Below are 22,991 nucleotides of genomic sequence, written 5' to 3' on the forward strand. Positions count from 1 at the left end.
ACCAGTTCACCAGTCTGGCCAACATGGTGAAACCGTGTCTTCTCTAAAAATTCAAAAATTAGCTGGTCATGATGGCATGCACCTGTAATCCCAGCTACTTCGGAGGCTGAGGCACGAGAATCGCTTGAACCCAGGAGGCGGAGGTTGTGGTAAGCCGAGATCGTGCCACTGTACTCCAGCCTGGGCAACAGAGTGAGGCTCTTTCTCAAAAAACAAAAGAACTAATAAATGAATTAAGTAAAGTCAAAGAATACAAAATCAACACATAAAAGTCCATGGCATTTCTATAAAAAATAACAACCTAGACAAAAAGAAATCAAGAAAATAATTCAATTTATGATAGCATAAAAAAATACTTAGGAATAAACTTAACCAAGGGGGTAAAAGACCTGTACACTGAAAACTATAAAACAATGATGAAAGAAATTGAAGAGGACACAAATAAAATGAAGATATTCATTCCATGCTCATTGATCAGAATAATTAATTTTCTTAAAATGTTCATACTACCCAAAGCAAAATGCAGATTCAATGTGATCCCTATCAAAATTCCAAAAGCATTCTTCACAGAAATAGAAAAAAAAAAATCTTAAAAATTTATATAGAACCACAAAAGGCTCTGAATACCCAAAGTAATTATTAGGAAAAAGAAAAAAGTTAGAGGCATCACACATCCTAAATTTAAATTATATTACAGAGCTGTAGTAATTAGAACAGTATGGTACTGGCATAAAAACAGACATACAGGCTAGTGGAACAGAATGGAGAGCCCAGAAATAAATCCAAACATATACAATACACTAATTTTCAACAAGGGCAGCAAGAAGAAACAACGACACAAGGATAGTCTCTTCAATAAATGGTCCTGGGAAACCTGATTTCCACATGCAACACCATACACAAAAATCAACTAAAAATAGATTAAAAAAAAAAAACCTAAACGTTAAGACCTGAAACCATAAAACTCATAGAAGAAAAAATAGCGGAAAAACTTATTGACATTGGCCTTGGCAATGATGTCTTAGATACAAAAGCTCAGACTACAAAAGCAAAAATAAATAAATGAGACTACATCAAATTAAAAACCTTCTGCATAGCAAAGGAAACAATCACCAAAATGAAAAGGCAACCTATGAGTTGGGAAAAAAATATTTGCAAACTATGTATCTGATAGAAGGTTAATATTCAAAATTCATAGAAAATATGTAGCCCAATTCTTAAAATGGGTGAAGAACTTTAATATTTAGAAAGTAAGTAAGGACATTGTATGGGAAAAAGAGATATCAATGATGAAAAACTGCAGGGTCTCCACCATTGTTATGGAAATCCTGAAGATCAAGGGAGGTATGGCAATGATTTAGGTCTCTGGCAGCACTTTCCACTATGCTAAGATTTGAGAGGTTTGGTGTTTTGCACTTGTTCTTACTGAGATTTGGTGCGATCATAACATTGCGACCCTCATATTTCATTTACCTCATATTAGAAACATTCAAAGGGTGATTGAGAGCTGAGAAACCAACAGAGGAGTCTTTTTATTTAAAACTGAATACTGTGCTTTTTTCTTTTCAAGTCTTGATGTGGTGTTAGTTTTCTATTTCGAGATAAGAAAGTAGGACTGAAACTAGAGAACAACCAAGAGGGTAAGAAATGTTGGAGTAAAGATATTCAGCCTCACTAGTAACTCAAATAATGTAAATAAAAACAGTAAATGTCTTGTTATTGAAGTAACAAGAAATTATAATTGTCTCTTAGTTAAGCAAAAATAAAGAAGATTGGCTGAGCTCATTATTGGGAAGGGTGTGGAGAAATGGATATTCTCATACTCTGGGTCTAAGGGCAAATTGGGCAGTAATTTGAGCTGACAGTTTGGCTCTAAAAGTAAAAATTTCTCAGAAATCTAGGAATGTAACTTAAGGAAATAGCCAATCACATTTACAAAGGTATATAAACAATATGTTTTTGTAATAGTGAAAATATAATGTAGGTACTGACATGAAAAGACATTCCAAAATATTTCATAAGACAAAAAAAGCAAAAGGAAAAATGTATATATGATGTGGAACAAAATGAACATACATACTGATATATATAAAAGTGCAAAGAAAAACATCTATGAACATATTATCGGCTGGGCGCAGTGGCTCATGCCTGTAATCCTAGCACTTTAGGAGGCCGAGGCAGATGGATCGCCTGAGATCAGAAGTTCGAGACCAGCCTGACCAACACGGTGAAACCCAGTCTCTACTAAAAATACAGAAATTAGCCAGGCATGGTGGCGGGCGCCTGTAATCCCAGCTACTTGGGAGGCCGAGGCAGGAGAATTGCTTGAACCCAGGAGGCGGAGGTTGCAGTGAGCCGAGATCAGGCCACTTCACTCCAGCCTGGACGAAAGAGCAAAACTCCGTCTCAAAAAAAGAAAGAAAGAGAGAAAGAGAGAGAGAGAAAGAAAGAAAGAAAGAAAGAAAGAAAGAAAGAAAGAAAGAAAGAAAGAAAGAGAAAGAAAGAAAGAAAAAGAAAGAAAGAAAGAAAAAGAAAGAAAGAAAGTTCTGTGTGAGATAGAGAATTGTGGGAATTTTTTGTATATTGTGTATTTCTGTATAGTTTTCATTTTATAAAAGTATCTATCACTTTAGTAATGATTAAAATTAAGTTATTTTAAAGTATTAAGTGTATTTTAAATGTTGTAGGTCCATATTTATTGCTATCTACATATTATTTAAGTAAAAAATTTAAAATATATAGAGCAGGCTCCCTAAAAGCATGGAGAGTATTATCCCATTTATTTAATGATTAATGATTTAATGGCTGAATGGATGGGGGTTAGAAAAAACGTTCAGAGAGAGGAAGTGGAGCAAGATGGCAGAATAGAAAGCTCCACTGATCATGTCCCAGTCCCGTGTCCCAGACCCACACCCGCCCCCCACCCCCTACAAGGACCAAGTTGACAACTATCTACACAGATATGAGTGCCCATCTCAAAAATCAGGTGGGCAACTCATAGTACCTGATTTTAACTTCATAGCACTGAAAAAAAAAGGCACCCAAGAGATAGAAAAAATAGTTTTGAATCACAGACACCACCCCTCCCCAACCCCGGCAGCAGCAGAGTGATGGGGAGAGCTTCTCCTGGCACCAGGGCAGGGAGAACACAGCAATTGTGAGGTATCAAACTCAGTGCTTTCCTGTTAGAGCAGAATGGAAAACTGAACCAAACTCAGCTGATGCCTGTCCCCAGAGGCAGCATTTAAATCAGCCCCACCAGAAAAGGAATTGCCAATCCCAGTAGTCCAAACTTGAGTGCCTGCAAACCTCGCCACCAAGGGCTACAGCACTCTGTGTCTCCAAGTAATCTTGAAAGGCAGTCTAGGCCATAAGGACTGGAACTCTTAGGCGACTCCCAGAGCAGAACCAGGCCCAGAGACAGTGGACTGGGGGTGGGGTGGGTGGCGGGATACATGTCATACTGGGACACCAGCTGGGGCAGCCAAGGGAATGCTGGCATCACCCCTCCCTTAACCCTAGGCTGCACAGCTCCGCTCATGGCTCCAAAAGGGACCCCTTCCTTCCACTTGAGGAGAGGAGAGGGAAGAGCAGGGAAGACTTCGCCTTGCATCTAGGACACCACCTCAGCCACAGCAAGATAGGGCACTGTGGGACTCAGGAGGCCGCCATTCCAGGCCCTGGTTTGCAGATGACGTTTCTAGACACATCCGGGGCCAAAAGGATGTGTCTTTCCTTCACTGCCTTGAAGGAAAGAACCCAATCCAGGCAGCATTCATCACCTGCTAACTGAAGAGCTCTTGGGCCCTGAATAACCAGTTGCAGTTATTCAGGGCCCAGGTAGTATATCAAGGGCCTTGGGTAAGCCTCTGAGACTTCCTGGCTTCAGAAGAGACTTAGCACATTACCAGCTGTGGTAGCTACAGAGCAAAACTCCTTCCACTTGAGAAAAGTAGAGGGAAAAGTAAGGGGAACTTTGTCCTACACCTTGGGTACCAGCATGGCCAAAGGGGAGCAGAGCACGAAGCAGGCTCTTAGGGTTCCCGATTCCAGGACTTGGCTCTTGAATAGCATTTCTAGACCTGCTCTGGGCCATAAAGGAATCCACTTCCCTGAAGGGTAAGTCCCAGGCCATTAACTTCAAGCTGACTTAAGAGACCTTGGGCCTTAAGAGAACATTGGTGGTAGTCTGGCGGTATTCCTCATGGCCTGGGGTGGCGGTGGCTACCCATTGAGGTTCCTCTGTCTTTGGGAGGGGGAGGGAAGAGTGGGAAAGACTGTATCTTGTGGTTTGAGTGCCACCTCAGCTGCAATACAGTAGAATACCTGGTAGACGTCTAAAATTTTTGACTCTAGTCCTTGACTCCCAGACAGTACTTCTGTACCCACCCAGGGCCTGGGGGACCTCACCACCCTGAAGGGAAGGACACAGGCCTGGCTGACTTTACCACCTGTTAATTGTAGAGCCCCAGGACCTTGAGTGAACGTAGGCTGCAGCCAGAGGTTGAGTACAGCAGGACTTGGGTGAGACCAAATGCTACACTAGCTTCAAGTCTGATCCAATACAGTCAGCAGTGGTGGCCACAGGGGTACTTGTGTCACTCAACCCCCAGCTTTAGGTGGCTCAGAACCGAGAGAAAGACTGTATGTTTAGGAGAAAGTAAAGGAAAAGAACATGAGCCTCTGCCTTGTAACCCAGGGAATTCTCCCAGATCTTGTCCAAGTCCATCAAGGCAGTACCTCTACAAGTTTGCAAAAACCAGTGTTACTGGGCTTGGGGTGCCCCCTAAAGCAGATACAGCTTAGATCACAACACACAAGTCCTTTCAAATATCTGGAAAGCATTTCCAAGATGAATGGGTACAAATAAGCACAGACAGTGAGGACTACAATAAATACCTAACTGTTCAATGCCAGACACCAAGGAACATCTACAAGCATCAACACCATCTAGGAAAATATGACCTCACTAAATAAACTAAATAAGACACCAAGGAACAATCATGGAGCAACAGAGCTATATGTCCTTTCAGATAGAGAATTCAAAATAGCTGTGTTGAGGAAACTCAAATAAATTTAAGATAACACAGAGAAGGAATTCAAAATTCTATCAGGTAAATTTGAGAAAGAGACTGAAATAATTAAAAAGAATCAAGCAAAGGCCAGGCGTGGTAGCTCACACCTGTAATCTGAGCACTTTGGGAGGCCGAGGTGGGTAGATCACTTAAGGCCAGGAGTTCAAGACCAGCCTGGCCAACATGGTGAAACCCCATCTCTACTAAAAATATAAAAATTAGCCAGGCGTGATGGTGCCTGTAATCCCTGCTACTGAGGAGGCTGAGACAGGAGAATCACTTGAACCTGGGAGGCAGAGGTTGCAGTGAGCCAAGAGCACACCACTGGACTCCAGCCTGGGCAACAGAGTGAGACTCCGTTTCAAAAAACAAAAACAAAACAACAACAACAAACAAAAACAAAAAGAATCAAGCAGAAATTCTGGAACTGAAAGATTCAATTGACAAACTGAAAAGTACATCAGTCTCTCAACAGCAGAATTGATCAAGCAGAAGAAAGAGTTAATGAGCTTGCAGAGAGGCTATTTGAAAATACAATCAGAGAAGACAAAAGAAAAAAAATTTAAAGAATGAAGTACAACTAAAAGATACAGAAAAATAGTCTAAAAGGGGCAAATCTAAGAGTTATTGGCCTTGCCAAGCATGGTGGCTCACATTTGTAATCCCAGTACTTTGGGAGGCCAAGGTGCAAAGATCACTTGAGCCCAGGAATTCGAGACTAGCCTGAGCAACATAGTGAGACTAAATTTATTATTATTTTTTATTTTTTAATTTTATTTTATTTTTAAAGTTATTTCCCTTAAGGAGAAAATAGAGAAAGAGATAGGAGTAGAAAGTTTATTCAAAGGGATAACGGAGAACTTCCCAAACCTAGAGAAAGATATCAATATCCAAGTACAAGAAGGTTATAGAACACCAAGCAGATTTAACACAAAGAAGACTACCTCAAGACATTGAATAACCAAACTCCCAAAGGTCAAGGATGAAGAAAGGAATCTAAAAGCAGTGAGAGAAAAGAAACAACATACAATGGAGCTTCAATAAATCTGGCAGTAGACTTTTCAGTGGAAACTTTACAGTCCAGGAGAGAGTGCCATGACATATTTAAAGTGCTGAAGAGAAGAAACTTTTATTCTAGAATAGTATATCTTATCTGCTGAAAATATCCTTCACACATGATGAAGAAATAAAGACTCTCACAGGCCAAAAAAAAAAGCAGAGGGATTTCATAAATACCAGACCTGTCCTACAAGAAATGCTTAAGGGAGTACTTCAATTTCAATCAGAAAGAAAAATAATAATAATAAGCAATGAATAATCACCTGAAGGTGCAAAACTCACTGATAATAGTAAGCACACAGAAACACACAGAGTAGTATAACACCGTAACTGTGGTATCCAAACTACTCTTATCCCGAGTAGATAGACTAAACAATGAACCAATCAAAAATAGTAACTACAACAACTTTTCAAGACATAGAGATTATAATAAGATATAAATAGAAACAACAGGGTTAAAAAGTTAAGGGGAGAAAGTTAAGGCATAGAGTTTTTATTTTATTTTTCTTTGTTGTTTGTTTATGCAAATAGTGTTAAGTTGTTATCAGGTTAAAATAATGGGTTTAAGATAATATTTGCAAGTCTCATGGGATTTATCTCTGGGACCCAAGTATTTTTCAGCATACCCAAATCAATCAATGGGATATATCATATCAACAGAATGAAGAGTAAAAAACCATATGATCATTTCAATTGATGCTGAAAAAGCATCTGATAAAATTCAACATCCCTTCAACATTAGCAGTGGCTAATGCCTGTAATAATAATAGTAGCAATTCAACATTAGCAGTGGCTAATGCCTGTAATAATAAAAACCCTCAACACACTGGATATAGAAGGAACACACCTCAACATAATAAAAGCCGTATACAACAGAACCCCAGCTAGTATGATACTGAATGGGGAAAGACTGAAAGTTCTTCCTTCATACTGGAAGTCCAAGCTAGAGCAACCAGACAAGAGAAAGATATGAAGGGCATGCAAATTGGAAAGAAAGAGGCCAAATTACCCTTATTTGCAGATGATATGATCTTATATTTAGAAAAACCTAAAGACTCCACAAGAAAACTATTAGAACTGATAAATTCAGTAAAGTTACAAGATACAAAATAAACATACAAAAATCAGTAGCATTTCTATATACCAACAGTGAATGATGTGAAAAAGAAATTTAAAAAGTAATCCCATGTATTAAACACAATAGCCACACATAAAATTAAATATCTAGGAATTAACTTAATCAAAGATTTCTATAATGAAAACTATAAAACACTGATGAAAGAAATTGAGCAGGACACCAAAAAATCAAAAACTATTTTATGTTCATGGATTGGAAGAATCAATATTGTTAAAATGTCCATACTACCAAAAGCAATCTACAGATTCAATGCAATCCCTACCAAATTACCAATGACATTCTTCACAGAAATATTTTTAAAAATCCTAAAGTGTATATGAAACCACAAAATATCCAGAATAGCCAAAGTAAAAAGATCAAAACTAGAGTAATCACATTACTTGACTTCAAATTATACTACAGAGCTATAGTAACCAAAACAGCATGGTACTAGCAGAAAAACAGACACATAGACCAATGGAACAGAATAAAGAATCCAAACAAATCCACACACCTAGAGTGAACTCATTTTTGGCAAAGGTGCCAAGAACATACACTGAGGAAAAGAGAGTCTCTTCAATAAATGGTGCTGGGAAAACTGGATATTCATCTGCCCAGGCCTAGAGTGCAGTAGTGCAATCGTGGCTCACTGCAACCTGGAACTACTGGACTCAAACAATCCTCCCATCTCAGCCTCCCAAGTAGCTGGAACTACAGACATGCACCACCATGCCTGACTAATTTTTCAATTTATTTTTTGTAGATAGAGATTCTCACTATGTTGCCCAGGCTGGTCTCAAACTCCTGGGCTCAAGTGATCCGGCACTGAGATTACAAGAGTGAGCCACCGCACCCAGACCAAAGTTCTTTTAAAACAATTAAAGAGCATTGGATTAGACTGTGCAATAGACATGAAACTTTTTCAAACATGAATAAAATATTTTCACAAGACTGAGTTTATAAACCATGCACAATCCATAGGGCTTTCTCAGGACATGTATCAGTCTACTTCTCAATCCTTTATTATGTCAAGACTTTACTTAGCATCAACATACTGGCAATTGAGTTTTATTTTATAGCACTATAAACATCTAATGCCTTTTTAGTTGTGCTATGGAATAATTCTAGTAATATGCTACTAGACATGAAACTTTAAGACAAGATTGCTAATAATAATAATAATAGCTAATAATTATCAGCACTTAACTCTGTTCCAGGTGCTATGTTAAGCATCTGACATCTACTCAATCCTCACTATATTACTATACCCATTTAAGAGATAAGAATATATAATGATCAAATAAGTAAATTGCCCAAATTTTAAAAGATAGTAAAGGGATGAGCTAGGATTTGAACCTGATCTGATTCAAAAATTTGTGAACTTGACCATCACCCAATATTCTTAATATAAAATTAAGCATTTAGAATAAGTCTTGAGCTGAGTGCAGTGGTGCATGCCTGTAATCCCAGCACTTTGGGAGGCCAAGGTGGGAGGATCGCTTGAGCTCAGGAGTTTCAGACCAGCGTGGACAACATAGGAAGACCTCATATCTATTTAAAAACTCAAAAAATTAGCCAGGCGTGGTGGTGCACACCTGTAGTCTCAGCTGTTCAGGAGGCTAAGGTGGAAGGATTGCTTGAGCCTAGGAGGTGGAGACTGCAATGAGCCATGATCATACCACTGCACTCCAACATGGGCAACAGAGACCCCTGTCTAAAAAAAAAATTTAAATAAAAATTTTTTAAAAACCGTAAGTATATGCAGTACAGGTTTTCCCAGCTATCATGGTTTATGACTTTATGAATAATATTGTATTAGTTACCTATTACATGGCAGGCATTTAACTTTATGTACTAATTTCCTTTATTCCTCTTCACAAATCCAAGAGTCCCATATCCTCAGGCCCATTTTGCATCAGAGGACACTTACCTGCATAATAATCATTGTGAGAAACAACATACAAATCATGTCCTTCATTTCCTTCTTTAAATACTTCTTCATAGGATTTTGGTGGATTCACCACATCTTTAGCAGAGTATTCTGAAGGAAGAATTAATAAAATCAGTTCCAAGTCACTTTTTAACCTATTTATAATACGTTTATATTGACTAGAACAAATGAGAAATTAGGTATGCTGGATGCAAGGCTACATAGACATCCCGAGAGATCACAAAGCCAACATAAATGATTTATCAAGAAAGGGAAGCCCACTTGACCTGGCTCATCCCCTAGAAGTCAGAGCATATTAGAACTCTATTATCACTGGCTGGGAGCAGTGGCTCACGTGTGTAATCTCAGCACTTTGGGAGGCCAAGGAGGGTGGATCACCTGAAGTCAGGAGTTCGAGATCAGCCTGGCCAACATGGTGAAACCCCATTTCTACTAAAAAAAAAAAAAAATCCAGCCTGGACAACATGGTGAAACGCCATCTCTACTAAAAATACAGAAATTAGCCAGGTGTGGTAGCACGTGCCTGTGGTCCCAGCTACTTTACTCAGGAGGCTGAGGCAGAAGAACTACTTGAATCCGGGAGGTGGAGGTTGCAGTGAGCCGAGATGGCACCACTGTACTCCAGCCTGGGCGACAGAGCGAAACTTTCATCTCAAAAAAAAACTATATTATCAGTTAACTGTTTAGTTGTGGTAAGCCATACTCCAAGCACAGCTAAATTCCTGATCCTGAGAATCTCTGTACAATTTTTATTTTAGTTTGCTGCAGACTTCTCAAGATGATCTAAACAAATCTGAACCACAAATTAGAACCCCTAATGCCCTGTGGGGTAGCAATGGTGTAAATTTTGGCAGTTTTAGATGGAAGCATACACCCTGTGTCTGTTTTGATCTGAATCTGTATTCCCAGGCTGGGCTCAGTGGCTCAGGCCTGTAATCCCAGCACTTTGGGAGGCTGAGGTGGGTGGATCATCTGGGGTCGGGAGTTCAAGACCAGCCTGAGCAACATGGTGAAACCCTGTCTCTACTAAAAATACAAAAATTAGACAGGCGTGGTGGCACACGCCTGTAATCCCAGCTACTCGGGGGGCTGAGGCAGGAGAATCGCTTGAACCTGGGAGGCAGAGGTTGCAGGGAGCCGAGATCACGACACTGCACTCCAGCCTGGGCAACAGAGTGAGACTCCGTCTCAAAAAAAAAATTAATTAATTAATTAATTAATTTAAAAAATGAATCTGTATCCTCAATGTAGCCAGAGGTACCAGGGAAATCACTGGAATCAGGGAGAAATTCTTCTACTGGTCCTAAATCTGGAAAAGATGTTTGTTTAATAGCTGCATTCCCATGACTAGTGGTACCCAGTTTTGTGTACAGTGAATAATTTTGTTTTTACGGTTTTAGATAATAATTTGTAAATGTAACTCCATTTACAATTTCACTCTTCCCTTTCGACCTAACAACATAGATTAAGAAATTTCCTTTCTTTTGGCCTTTCTGCTAAGAATTGAGTTATATAAATGAATAGTTAAGAATACCAGAAGATGATTCCAATCAAAATAATCCTGTAAAGCAGAACTTCTTTTTGATATATGAACATTACACTTAATAATACACATATATACATGTTTTGAAACATTGTTTCTTTTATATATTTAAATGAGGAACACTTAGAGAATACTTTCCACATTAAATAAACTAATCCTAAAATAATGCCATGTCTAACAGTTCATATACATCGGATTTCTTAAACCTATCAAAAAGAAGAGGCGGGGAATAGTCACTCACACCTGTAATCCCAGCAGTCTGGGAGGCCAAGGTGGGAGAATCATTTGAGTCCAGGAGCTTGAGGCCAGCCTGGAAACATGGTGAGACCCCAGCCTCTATATAAATATAAATATATATAGTTTATAAATATAAATATATATGTTTCATGTATATAGAAACATAAAAAGGAAAGGATATTTAATCTACTCTAAAATACATTTTTCATGTGTCATATTTTTTAAAACTTCAGATCTGAAGCAATAAGGTACAACTCCAGATTTTACATTCCAAAGTATAATCTATCTTCAGAGTAGATGTCACTACCTTAAGGAAAATAATCTAATGAGCCTTTCGGTGAACAAAGCTAAGGTTCCTGGAAGAGAGCCTCAATGGGTATGGAAAGACAAACAGAGAATTTCTCCACAAAATAAAGAAAGATGGAATTTGAGATCTCCTATGGTAAGACTCCTAGAGGGAGAGGATAACCTGAAAAAGAGTAGACGAGAGAAATCTGAGAAAGGTGTAAAGAAAGGCACCCAACAACATGGCAGGAACCTGGGTCTTCAGAAGGAAGAATGGCCTGTGATCAACTCTAATGAGTTATTTGTTGAATGACGGTACTCTACTCCCTCTCAAAATCAGAGTGGAAGTCAACTATGCACTCTGCTCTGTATTTGGTTAGTATGCAGGTAGACCTCACGGATCTGCATGAATGGAGTGCGGTATACAGCATTTACCATACTTATCTGTGCCATGAACTCTGTTGCATAAAGAGTTCAGAGTCATGAACACATGTGAAGCACTGATGGAAATAAAACACACAAATGGATGTCCAAGGCAAAGGGATTGTAGTTCTCTAGCTAGCCCCAGAGCCAATTTTTGTTGAGTTCTTTCCTGTCTTTACACCATGCCTACTATGCTCACTATATCTGGACTCCAATACCTGAATTTTTCCTGCCTCTGCATACATACACGTCAAGGATTTTGGTTCTGAGAGTAACTTTCTTGCAACAATCCCATCTTTCCTTCTTGAGTCATCATTTGCACCATCACCAAACATCATACAAATAAGATATTTAATCAAATTTTCCAAAGAGACTTATTTTACCAGCCCCTTCCCACCCCTTATTTTTTTTTTACTACCTCTGATGACTGTGCTCCCAAATGTCGTATTGATTGTGTCCATGCCTTTTGGTAATCCTGGTGCTTGATCGTGAGATTTTCCTAATGGTGCTCGTCGATTGCTAAGATATATAGATTCTTTTTTATCTTTAATTTTCTGTTGAAATGTGGTAATAGGCTGTGGGTTTATCAATGTGTTTGCCTAAATAAATCATACAATGCACAAATATATCAACAAAAAAAGTATAAATCTGAAAATAGAAACCCTAATCAATAGCTGGGGAGAGGAGACTGTACGATTGTGGGAAAACATTTCATTATCATTATTGGCTTTGCTCACCTTCAAATGAACTGTCAGAATTGGCTGTGAAGTGTAAACACGCCTACAAGAACTTTCTAATGAGTTAAAAGGTTTCAGGGATACTAAAAGGTTTACGATTATAGCTTCCAGGTTACTTGACTCAAATATTTAAGAAAAGTGGTGCCAGGTGTAGTGGCTCACGCCTGTAATCACAGCACTTTGGGAGGCTGAGGCGGGCAGATCACCTGAGGTCTGGAGTTTGAGACCAGCCTGGCCAACATGGTGAAATCCCATAACTACTACTAAAAAAAAAAAAAATTAGCCGGGTGTGCTGGCACACACCTGTAGTCCCAGCTACTCAGGAGTCTGAGGCAGGAGAATGGCTTGAGCCCGGGAAGTGGAGGTTATAGTGAGCCAAGATCACACCACTGCACTCCAGCCTGGGCGACAGAGTGAGACTCAGTCTCAAAAAAAAAAAAAAAAAGAAAAGTGAAAATGAAAAGCACAAGAACCACTTGACTTCCAAAAGTTCTCTTCAGATATAGAGATCAGGTCTTCTGAATCTAGACTGTCCATTCAATCAATAGCAGATAACCAACATTTTGATTCCACCTCTACTCAATGTCCATATAAGTATTCTATAGTGCCTCTAGGCAAGTCACCAAGACAATCTTTTTTTTTTTTTTTTTTTTTTTTGCGATGGAGTTTCGGTCTGTCGCCCAGGCTGGATTGCAGTGGCATGATCTCAGCTCACTGCAATCTTCACCTCCCGGGTTCAAGCGATTCTCCTGCCTCAGCCTCCCGAGTAGCTGGGATTACAGGCGCCTGCTACCATGCCCCAGCTGCTTTTTTTTTTTTTTTTACTTTTAGTAGAGACAGGATTTCGCCATGTTGGCCAGGCTGGTCTCAAACTCCTGATCTTAGCGGATCCTCCTGCCTCGGCCTCCCAAAGTGCTGGGATTACAGGCATGAGCCACCATGCCCTGCCAAAACAGTCTTCTTTATTGTCTAACACAGCCTGACAGCATTTCTCTTTATTGTGAGAAAATGGAATGCAACTAGGCTTTTATCATTTGAGAGGACAATAGATAGTTTGTGGCTTAAACTATTAATTTCTTCACACTGTCTTGGCTGCTGCTGCTTGGCTTTTTTTTTTTACTGCTCAAGATAAATGCTTTTGGAAGACAGATTGAGAAAAGGCTAGTAAAAATATGGGTGGGAAGGAGATTGGAACTGATGAATTTCACTAATACCTGATTTGTGCATTTTCACCTTGGTAAATTAATAATGTACAAGGAAAAAAAGAAAATAACTTACCGGTATTGAAATTTTAGATCTAATTCCATGTGTCAAATAAGGTGCAATCTGGGGATCATTTGCTCTTCCGTAAAATACTCTTTCTACTCCAGCAGGTGGATATCTGAAGTTGAAATACTTTTTTGCCTCAGGTGGAGTAATTAGCTACAAAGAGTGAGGCAAGAAAATAGTATTAAGTACAGTTTCTAAAAATATTAACAGGACTGATCTATACCAATCAACCAACAACCTTAAGTGATGTATGTAGTAAATGCATTTGGAACTACAGCCCCAAATAACGAACATCCCCCTAAAATGTATTTATTTATTAATGAAAGTAAACAACATTTTTTTCCATGACACAGATCCTGAGAACATGTGTCCTAAACAACATATTTTAAATGTTGTATTTAGAAAACAACCAGGAAGTATCCAGGTTACAAAGCAAACCGTTATTCCCACTGAAATAAATTGAATCCCCTGTAATTGAATCCCTGTAGAGCTAGAAATTGTAAGCCTGGGATTTTCACTTTCTTGGACAAAATCAATAGAAGGCCTCAAAATACAGCAAAGAATCCAATTTGACCACATTAAGTTTATACCACTTTCATAAGGAACGTTGAGTTGCCTATTCCTTAATTTTCACATAGAAGGTAAAAATAGAAATATAAAGGTATATTGAAAGTGCTCACCCTGGGAAGTTTTTCAGTCAAGCAGGTTGCAACTCTGTAACCAACTGGAATAACTTTTCCTGCCTTTGGGGGAAAAAAATGGGTTGATCATTGTCAGGGTGGAAGAGGAGCATTTTGAAGAATGAAATTTATTTCAAACTTGTCCTATGCCTCTGAGGCTACAAAGTTACTTTTGACTAACATAAAAAAGGAAGAACAAATAGTAAATGTAAAGCAATCTTCATATGTAACAAACATTAAATGCTATGTATATATTATAAACATTTATAAAATTGTAAGCATATATTTTTACAGCACTAACATTGTTAGTGATTCATCCAGTTACAGGAATTCTGTGACATGTTGAGGAATTCAACCTTCAGAACAATCTTCTCATAGATCATAGGTTAATTATTCATTGTTCTATATAACAGTGAAATAGAAGTATGATCTTTGGGAGGCCAAGAAGGGAGGGTTTCTCACAGCCAGGAGTTCGAGGCTACAGTGAGCTGTGATCACATCACTGTACTCCATCCTGGGCAATGGAGCAAGACTTTGCCTCTGAAAATAAATAAATAAATAAAATTTAAAACTGAGAGAAAGAAACTAACTTCCCATAGTGTTCTGGGTCTCTGGAAAGAGTAGAGAGCAACAGAGAAAGAAAGAGAACAAACAGACAAAAGCAGAGAAATTGAGAATGGAGTGGAGTGGATGGATGAATGAGTAGATGTGGGTGAACATATGAATGAATACATACGGGTAGGTGAAAGTTTATTATTATGTTAAGTGTTGAGTGTGGAATTTCTTTTAGTGAGAGAGTCTTTAGGGTTTAAGAGACTGTCTTGCTGACATCTCTAGGTATAAAAGAGGAAGCCCACAGACATAGTCAGGCAGAAAACTGAATTGCTTTGTTAAAAAAAAAATGGGACAAAATATGATCTTTGTAGTGTCTAATGTTTTAATATGAATTATTAGATTCCAGTTTGAAAGGGAGGGGCAAAACAACTTCTGATTAGATACACTAAGAAGGAAAAATCAAGGAGATGACAAATAAATTGAGAAAGTGTGTGGAGTCCAAGGTCTAGCAACAGGGTGAGAGGCTGGGGGGGCCAAGATGGGAAATAAGACAGTAAGAAGCAGCCCAGTCTTAATGCTGTATCTTCAGTAAATTCTACCCACACAATTACATTGTGTTAGAAGAACTTTGTGTAAAAAAAGAAAGGAGCTATGTTCTGTGTTCTAACCTGGGCAAAAGCAAGACTGAGAAGATGGAGAAGAGATATAGTGAGATTTATTTTAATTCAGTTGGAAGTTATAAGAAATCTCACTAATACCAGGGAATATTGTCTCTCTCTATACTTAGGATAGGAACTCAAGTCATTTTTTAAAATATGAAGGCTGCCAGGCAAAGTGGCTCACACCTGTAATCTCAGCACTTTGGGAGGTCAAGGTAGGTGGACCATTTGAGGTCAGGAGTTCAAGACCAGCCTGGCCAACATGGTGAAACCCTGTCCCTTCTAAAAATACAAAAATTAGGCAGGCATGGTGGTGCGTGCCTGTAATCCCAGCTACTCGGGAAGCTGAGGCAGGAGAATTGCTTGAACCCAGGAGGCAGAGGTTGCAGTGAGCCGAGGCCATGCCATTGCACTCCAGCCTGGGCAACAAGAGCAAAACTCCATCTCAAAAAAAGAAAAATAAAATTATGAAGGGAATGAGAATATGCTGTCCAAAAATATGCCACTTTTGCATATGGATTATTCTGAGCTGAAGGCAGTTAAGAATCAACAGATACAGGAAGAGTTCAACACTTGGAAGAAGGTGTGGTAAAGCTTGGATATGAAAATAGAAAGATTGGTTGAAAGTGTGTATTCAGGGCAATTGTATCCCCAGTTCTTCTTCATCCTATGTTATCCTTGTCTTCACACAAACTCTCAATCCCTCTTGCCAAACTGTGGATTTGTTTTTGCAAAGGGGTTTTGCAGCCAGAAACATCAAACCCAAGGTAAGGTAGCGGGGCATTAATAAGTAAAAGTATACTTTCTGTAATGCATTTCCTCTAGCTTCCTCTCCCACTGGGCCCTGGAAAGCCAGCAGCCAGGAGTTAAGCCAGCCCTCTAGCCAGTGGGCAGTGTATAGGAAAGGCAGCAGCGCATCATGAATATAAATAGAGATTTGGAAGCCAGCTTGCTTGGGTTCAAATATCTGCCAATAAATAAGCTGTGTCACCCTGTTACTCAGCCTCAATTTGCTCACAATGGAGATGGTGATAACAGTACCAACCTCATAGAGATCATTGTGAGAATTAAATGAGTTAATACATATAAAACGCTTAGAACAGTGTCCACACATGCTATGTGCTATATAAGTTTCAACTATTATTACATTACTATTCTCTGGAAAATCTGAATAACCTAGAAGAAAAAAATTAATATTCGGGACTCTCCCAAAATAAAGGCTGCCTCATCTCTTCATCACCCTATAACAATGCCCCAGCCAGATGCGGTGGCTCACACCTGTAACCCCAGCACTTTGGGAGGCAAAGGCAGGCGGATCACAAGGTCAGGAGTTTAAGACCAGTCTGACCAACATGATGAAACCCCGTTGCTACAAAAAAACATAAAAATTAGCCAGGCATGGTGGCGCATGCCTGTAGTCCCAGCTACTTGGGAGGCCCAGGCAGGAGAATCACTGGAACCCAGGAGGCGGAGGTTGCAGTGAGCCGAGATTGCGCCACTGCACTCCAGCCTGGGCAACAAGAGTGAAACTCTGTCTCAAAAGGAAAAAAAAAAAAAGCCCCAAGGTAAACAAGCCATGCAACACACACACAGCTACTAATTTTCTTTGTAGTACCTAATGTTTCATTTGTTTTGTTTTGTTTTTGAGACAGGGTCTGATTCGGTCTTCTAGGTCAGAGTGCAGTGGTGCAGATCTCAGCTCACTGCAACCTCTGCCTTTCAACCTCAGCTCACTGCAACCTCTACCATCCTCCCACCTCAGCCTCCCTAGTGACTGGGACTACAAGTGTGGGCCACCATGCCTAGCTAATTTTTGTATTTTTTTTGTAGAGACGAGTTTTTGACATGTTGCACAGGCTGGTCTTGAACTTCTGAGCTCAAGTGATCTGCCCGCCTTGGCCTCCCAAAGGGGTGGGATTACAGGCGTGAGCCACCAGGCCTAGCCTGCCTAATGTTTTAATATGAATTATTAGACTCCAATTTGAAAGGGAGGGGCAAAACAAGCTAATAAAAAACATACACAAACATAGAGGGAATAGGAAAATGTAAATAAACAAAAGAGATTACCTGAGAGATATAAGATGTTGCATTTATTGCATTTATAAAACTATATTAGAAATTTTAAAAGACAACCTGAGAAGAAATAACTCTTTAGAATTTAAATATGATAATCTAAATAAAATTTCTACTTTTCACCTATTGTTTTAATATGTACTGATGAGCTGGGCATGGTGGCCCATGCCTATCATCCCAGCACTTTGGGAGGCGGAGGCAGGAGGACTGCTGGAGCCCAGGGTTCAAGACCAGCCTGGGCAACAAAGTGAGACCCTTATCTCTTTAAAAAAAAAATTAATAACTAGTGATGATTCTTTCCTAAATCATTATTCCTATGATGGTTGCCAAATGAGGACTTTCTAATTTTAGCATTCTTTCTATATTTATTAATTGCATTATACTGCAAGGAAGTTTTCTTTTCTCTTTTTTTTTTTTTTTTTTTTGAGACAGAGTCGTCCTCTGTTGCCCAGGCTGGAGTGCAGTTGTGTGATCTTGACTCACTATAACCTCCGCCTCCCAGGTTCAAGCGATTCTCCTGCCTCAGCCTCCCGAGTAGCTGGGAATACAGGCACATGCCACCACGCCCGGCTAATTTTTGTATTTTCAGTAGAGACGGGGTTTCCCTATGTTGGCCAGGCTGGTCTCAAACTCCTGACCTCGTGATCCTCCCTCCTCAGCCTCCCAAAGTGCTGGGATTACAGGCATGAGCCACTGCGCCAGGCCTTTTCTCACTATTTATTCACACATTTATGTATTTACATCCCTATGTACTTGTGGATTTCTATTTTATTCAATGGTAATTTTATTCAATACTCAATGTACACCAGTTAGGTCTAGGGGAAGACTCATCAACCTTGTTTCTTCAAGTTTGTTTTATATCTGCATGATTCTTTAGGATTCTTCTCATTTTTTTGCTCACAAGGATGTTCCATGTTCATATTGTACTTGCCTGTGCAAGTCCTAGAGTCAGCCATTTCTCCAAGGAGCTTAATTTCTTTTCAAAGAGAATAGTACATGGCACATGTATACATATGTAGCTAACCTGCACATTGTGAACATATACCCTAAAACTTAAAGTATAATAATAAAAAAAAAGAAATAAAGATCTGGATTTTGGTGTGCTCTTTGCTACTAGAGAAATACCGCTTCTAAGCTCTCTTAAATAGAGTTAGGATGGCCAGGCGCAGTGGCTCACACCTGTAATCCCAGCACTTTAGGAAGCCGAGGCAGGCGGATCACGAGGTCAGGAGATCAAGACCATCCTGGCTTACATGGTGAAACCTCATCTCTACTAAAAATACAAAAAATTAGCCGGGCGTGCTGGCCGGCACCTGTAATCCCAGCTACCCGGGAGGCTGAGGCAGGAGAATGGCGTGAACCAGGGAGACAGAGCTTGCAGTGAGCCGAGATCCGGCCACTGCACTCCAGCCTGGGCGACAGAGCTAGACTCCTTCTCAAAAAAAAAAAAAAAAAATAGAGTTAGGAAATGTATGAATAGACAAACACCCCCGCACACTTGCATGTATATTGATCCTATAATATTCTGTCTAGTTAAATGTGTGTAGTTAGAATCCATGGTCATAGATATATAGATATATCATAAATGTATATGAATACCTCTAATCACAATCCAACACAACAGGATTCATTCTATTCCCCTTTCCATATTTATAACACTTTTCTCTGTCAGTGAGAAAAGGGTTATTGTCCTAAATAACCCTGGCATTATTGTCCTAAATATATTTACTTATCTGCTTAGGCTTTCTGTCTGTAACCCAACTCCAAACTGCACCAACCATCTCCTTGCTCAGCTGCCTCTTTGCTCAGTCCCTAACAACACCGGAGACACCTTGCTTGGCCACCTCCTCACTCAACCCCCAGTGATACAGCCTTTAATGGCCAAGTACCTCTTTCATTTATCATACAAGTGAGTCCCAAGATTCAAGTCAACTCAGGAAGGTTGATATAAGACCATTTTTAGCTGCTCAAGACCCACAGACCCATAATCATCACACCACCTTCCACTCTTCAAACTCAATGTGGGTTAGCTTAATGGTTACAGCTCTCCCACTTGCCCTTGGTCAAGATCCCTCTGTTTTACTCAGAGAGATCCCCAATTCTAAACATCTCAGAGAGAATGAGGAGTGATGGTACCCATTCCCTTTCTGCCCAGAAGACACTGAATCAATTATGCAAATAAAAAATCCAATTCCCAGAATTCTGCAGAGATTAGCTTTGCAAATTCATACAAAATAAATCTTTTTACCTGGTATTTTCTCCAATACCAGGGCCTGCATAACTAGGAAGGTCCCACAAGATTTATTAACAGGTGGCACCTTTCCCTCCACCTATTCCCAAAATAGCTGTCAGGTTCTACTAGTATAGAACAAGAAAAAGCAAGGCACCCCTTTGCATGACATTTGTCATATCATAAAGTCATTTGTCTATTGGTCTCCAGTCTCTAAGCTCCTTGAATGCAGGTACTATGTAATTTTTCAACTATGTGGCCCCAGCGTTTATTTGTGTATGGGTTTTTTGGCTTTTTTGGGTTTTTTTTTTGTTTTTGGGGTTTTTTTAATTTATTTATTTATTTTGAGACGGAGTCTCGCTCTGTCGCCGAGGCTGGAGTGCAGTTGCGCAATCTCGGCTCACTGCAAGCTCCACCTCCCAGGTTCACGCCATTCTCCTGCCTCAGCCTCCCGAGTAGCTAGGACTACAGGAGCCTGCCACCACACCTGGCTAATTTTTTGTATTTTTAGTAGAGACGGGGCTTCACTGTGTTAGCCAGGATGGTCTCGATCTCCTGACTTCGTGATCCACCCGCCTCAGCCTCCCAAAGTGCTGGGATTACAGGCTTGAGCCACCATGCCCAGCCTGCTTTTTTATTTTTTATTTTTATTTTTGAGACAGAGTTTCACTCTTTTGCCCAGGCTGGAGTGCAATGGCATGATCTCAGCTCACAGCAACCTCCGCCTCCCGGGCTCAAGTGATTCACCCACCTCAGCCTCCTGAGTAGCTGGGATTACAGGTGCCTGTCACCACACCCGGCTAATTTTGTATTTTTAGTAGAGACGGGGTTTCTTTATGTTGGTCAGGCTGGTCTCGAACTCCCAACCTCAGGTGATCCACCCGCCTCAGCCTCCCAAAGTGCTGGGATTACAGGCATGAGCCACCCCGCCCGGACTTGCTTTTGTTTTTTAAATAGGATCTCACTCTGTCAACCAGGCTGGAGTGAAGTGATACCATCACAGTTCATTGCAGCCTCAACCTCCCATAGCCCTATGTTATCATGGACACTATAATTTTTGTAAACTTTCCCTTGAAGCTTTCCTTCCTTCTTCGTCTTTCTATTCCAGGGCTCAATATCATTTACCAATGCACTTTGTATGCTTCAGATGTTTTGTCTTAATAACTCCAGGTTTCTGCCATAGTCAGTGCATTGATGGAAATCAAGGGACAGTCTCGGGATAGCTTAGAAAATAACCATTGTAGAGATTTTGATCTCTGACAGTGTTTTTCAAAAGTCAAGTGCCCTTTCAAGCGCTACCAGGCCTCCACACAGAGGACCTCCTTTCACAAGAATCTTTTTGATTGTTTAAGGACACACCAGAAATCTCTCCTTAGGCCAGTATTTCTTGGAAACTTTTCCTTCCTCCACTGGTTCCACATCCATGACTGTTTTACTAGAAGAACTTGCCTGATGGGTCTCATAAATCCAACAGAGCAAACCTTCACCCGCAACTAAACACCAACTTTGGGCAGCAACTTCAAACCATAGGATGAGTATTCCTGAAATAAGGTGTATCTGCTCTTCCTCGCTCAAAACTGGAAAGATCTCTCATTAAAGTAAGTTCTTCCAGTTCCCTGAATGCACCCTGATGCAAAGTGATTATCCTCAAGCATTGATCTTGCAGGTTATTCACAATGGGGATTTTCATCTAAACTCTCCTCACAGCCATGCTTGACACTGGGTTTCAACCTCACCCAAATGCACTTCCTTCCTACTCTGAGACTCAGGGGCATCAAATACTTTACTATCCCATCCCCTGGTCAGGATGTTAGGGATTGCCTTCTCTTCCTTTTTCAGCTGTTTGAGTTTAACCAAGCTTACAAGAAGTAAATAATACTATAAATACTGTAGTATATATAAACAAATACTATAGTATATATATAGTATATACTATATATATAGTAAATAATATAGTAGCTAATACTATACATAACATATAAAGAAAGCATAAAGACAGTTGGAAAGCTGGGAAGCTTCTCAATTCTTTTTATATACTAGCGTTACCCTAATACCAAGCACAAAAAGAAAAACTACTGTCTAAATTTACAGAGAACCACAAATACAAAAATCCTAGTGAAACACTGGCAAGTCAAATCCAGGGATATATTATGAACATAATATATCACAAGGAGGGCTTAGGCCAAAAATATGAAGATGGTTTACCCTTAGAAAATGAACTATTTTAATTCAGAAAAAATATACATTTCAATAAATGTGGGAAAAGCTTTTCACAGATTGTTTAGTCCTGATTTTTAAACTTTCTTAGCAAACTGGAAATGGATACAAGTGTTCTTAACTTTAAATATCAGAAATCTCCCACAAAATCACATGTAATAGTGAAACATTAGAATCATTCCCATCAAAATCAGAAAAGAGACCTTGTTGTTGTTTTGTTTGTTTGTTTGAGGCGGAGTCTCGCTCTGTCACCCAGGACAGTGGTGCGATCTTGGCTCACTGCAACCTCCGCCACCCAGGCTCAAGTGATTCTCCTGCCTCAGCCTCCAAAGTAGCTGGGATTACAGGTGCCTGCCACCACACCCAGCTAATTTTTGATTTTTTAGTAGAGACGGAGTTTTGCCATATTGGCCAGGCTGGTCTCAAACTCCTGACCTCAGGTGATCTGTCTGCCTTGGCCTCCCAAAGCACTGGGATTTCAGGGGTAAGCCACCATGCCCGGCCAAAAGACATTGTTTTTAATATTGTATTTTTTTTCTTATCATAGCCAATGCAGTGAGGTAGGAAATAGAGATAGATGAAAGGTATAGATACTAAAGAGAAAAGGACAAAAGTGTCAATATGATTGTCTACCTAAAATATCCATACACAAGCAAAATAGTCATTAAAAAAGGAAATAATGATAAGCAATTATGTCTAATAAGAGTTCAGCAAGGTGACCACACACAAGGACAAAAAAAAAAATAAAAACAAACATATGGAGCAATTTCCAATCTAATTATAAGTTAAAGAAACATAAATTAAAATAATGCCTAACAAATTATTATGATTTTTAAAATTTATTGCTACAATCTTTTAGGAAGAGATTTGGCAATAGAAAC

At 39.6% G+C, this 22,991-nt stretch overlaps 1 protein-coding gene across 5 annotated transcripts in view; it reads right to left on the minus strand.

Moving 5' to 3' along the window:
• EFHB (EF-hand domain family member B) overlaps positions 1–22,991 on the minus strand; it is a 67,435-nt gene that overhangs the window by 26,620 nt on the left and 17,824 nt on the right. For all 5 annotated transcript variants that reach the window (XM_054680429.2, XM_054680430.2, XM_063805524.1 and 2 more), the window contains 4 exons: positions 14,377–14,439; positions 13,706–13,849; positions 12,109–12,289; positions 9,182–9,292 (listed from right to left, as the gene is read on the minus strand). In XM_054680429.2, coding sequence (XP_054536404.1) covers positions 9,182–9,292; positions 12,109–12,289; positions 13,706–13,849; positions 14,377–14,439 — 499 coding nt within the window. The remainder of the gene's footprint in view (positions 1–9,181; positions 9,293–12,108; positions 12,290–13,705; positions 13,850–14,376; positions 14,440–22,991) is intronic.

Source organism: Pan troglodytes, chromosome 2 (genome assembly GCF_028858775.2).
Source record: "Pan troglodytes isolate AG18354 chromosome 2, NHGRI_mPanTro3-v2.0_pri, whole genome shotgun sequence".
Classification (NCBI taxonomy): Eukaryota; Metazoa; Chordata; class Mammalia; order Primates; family Hominidae; genus Pan; species Pan troglodytes.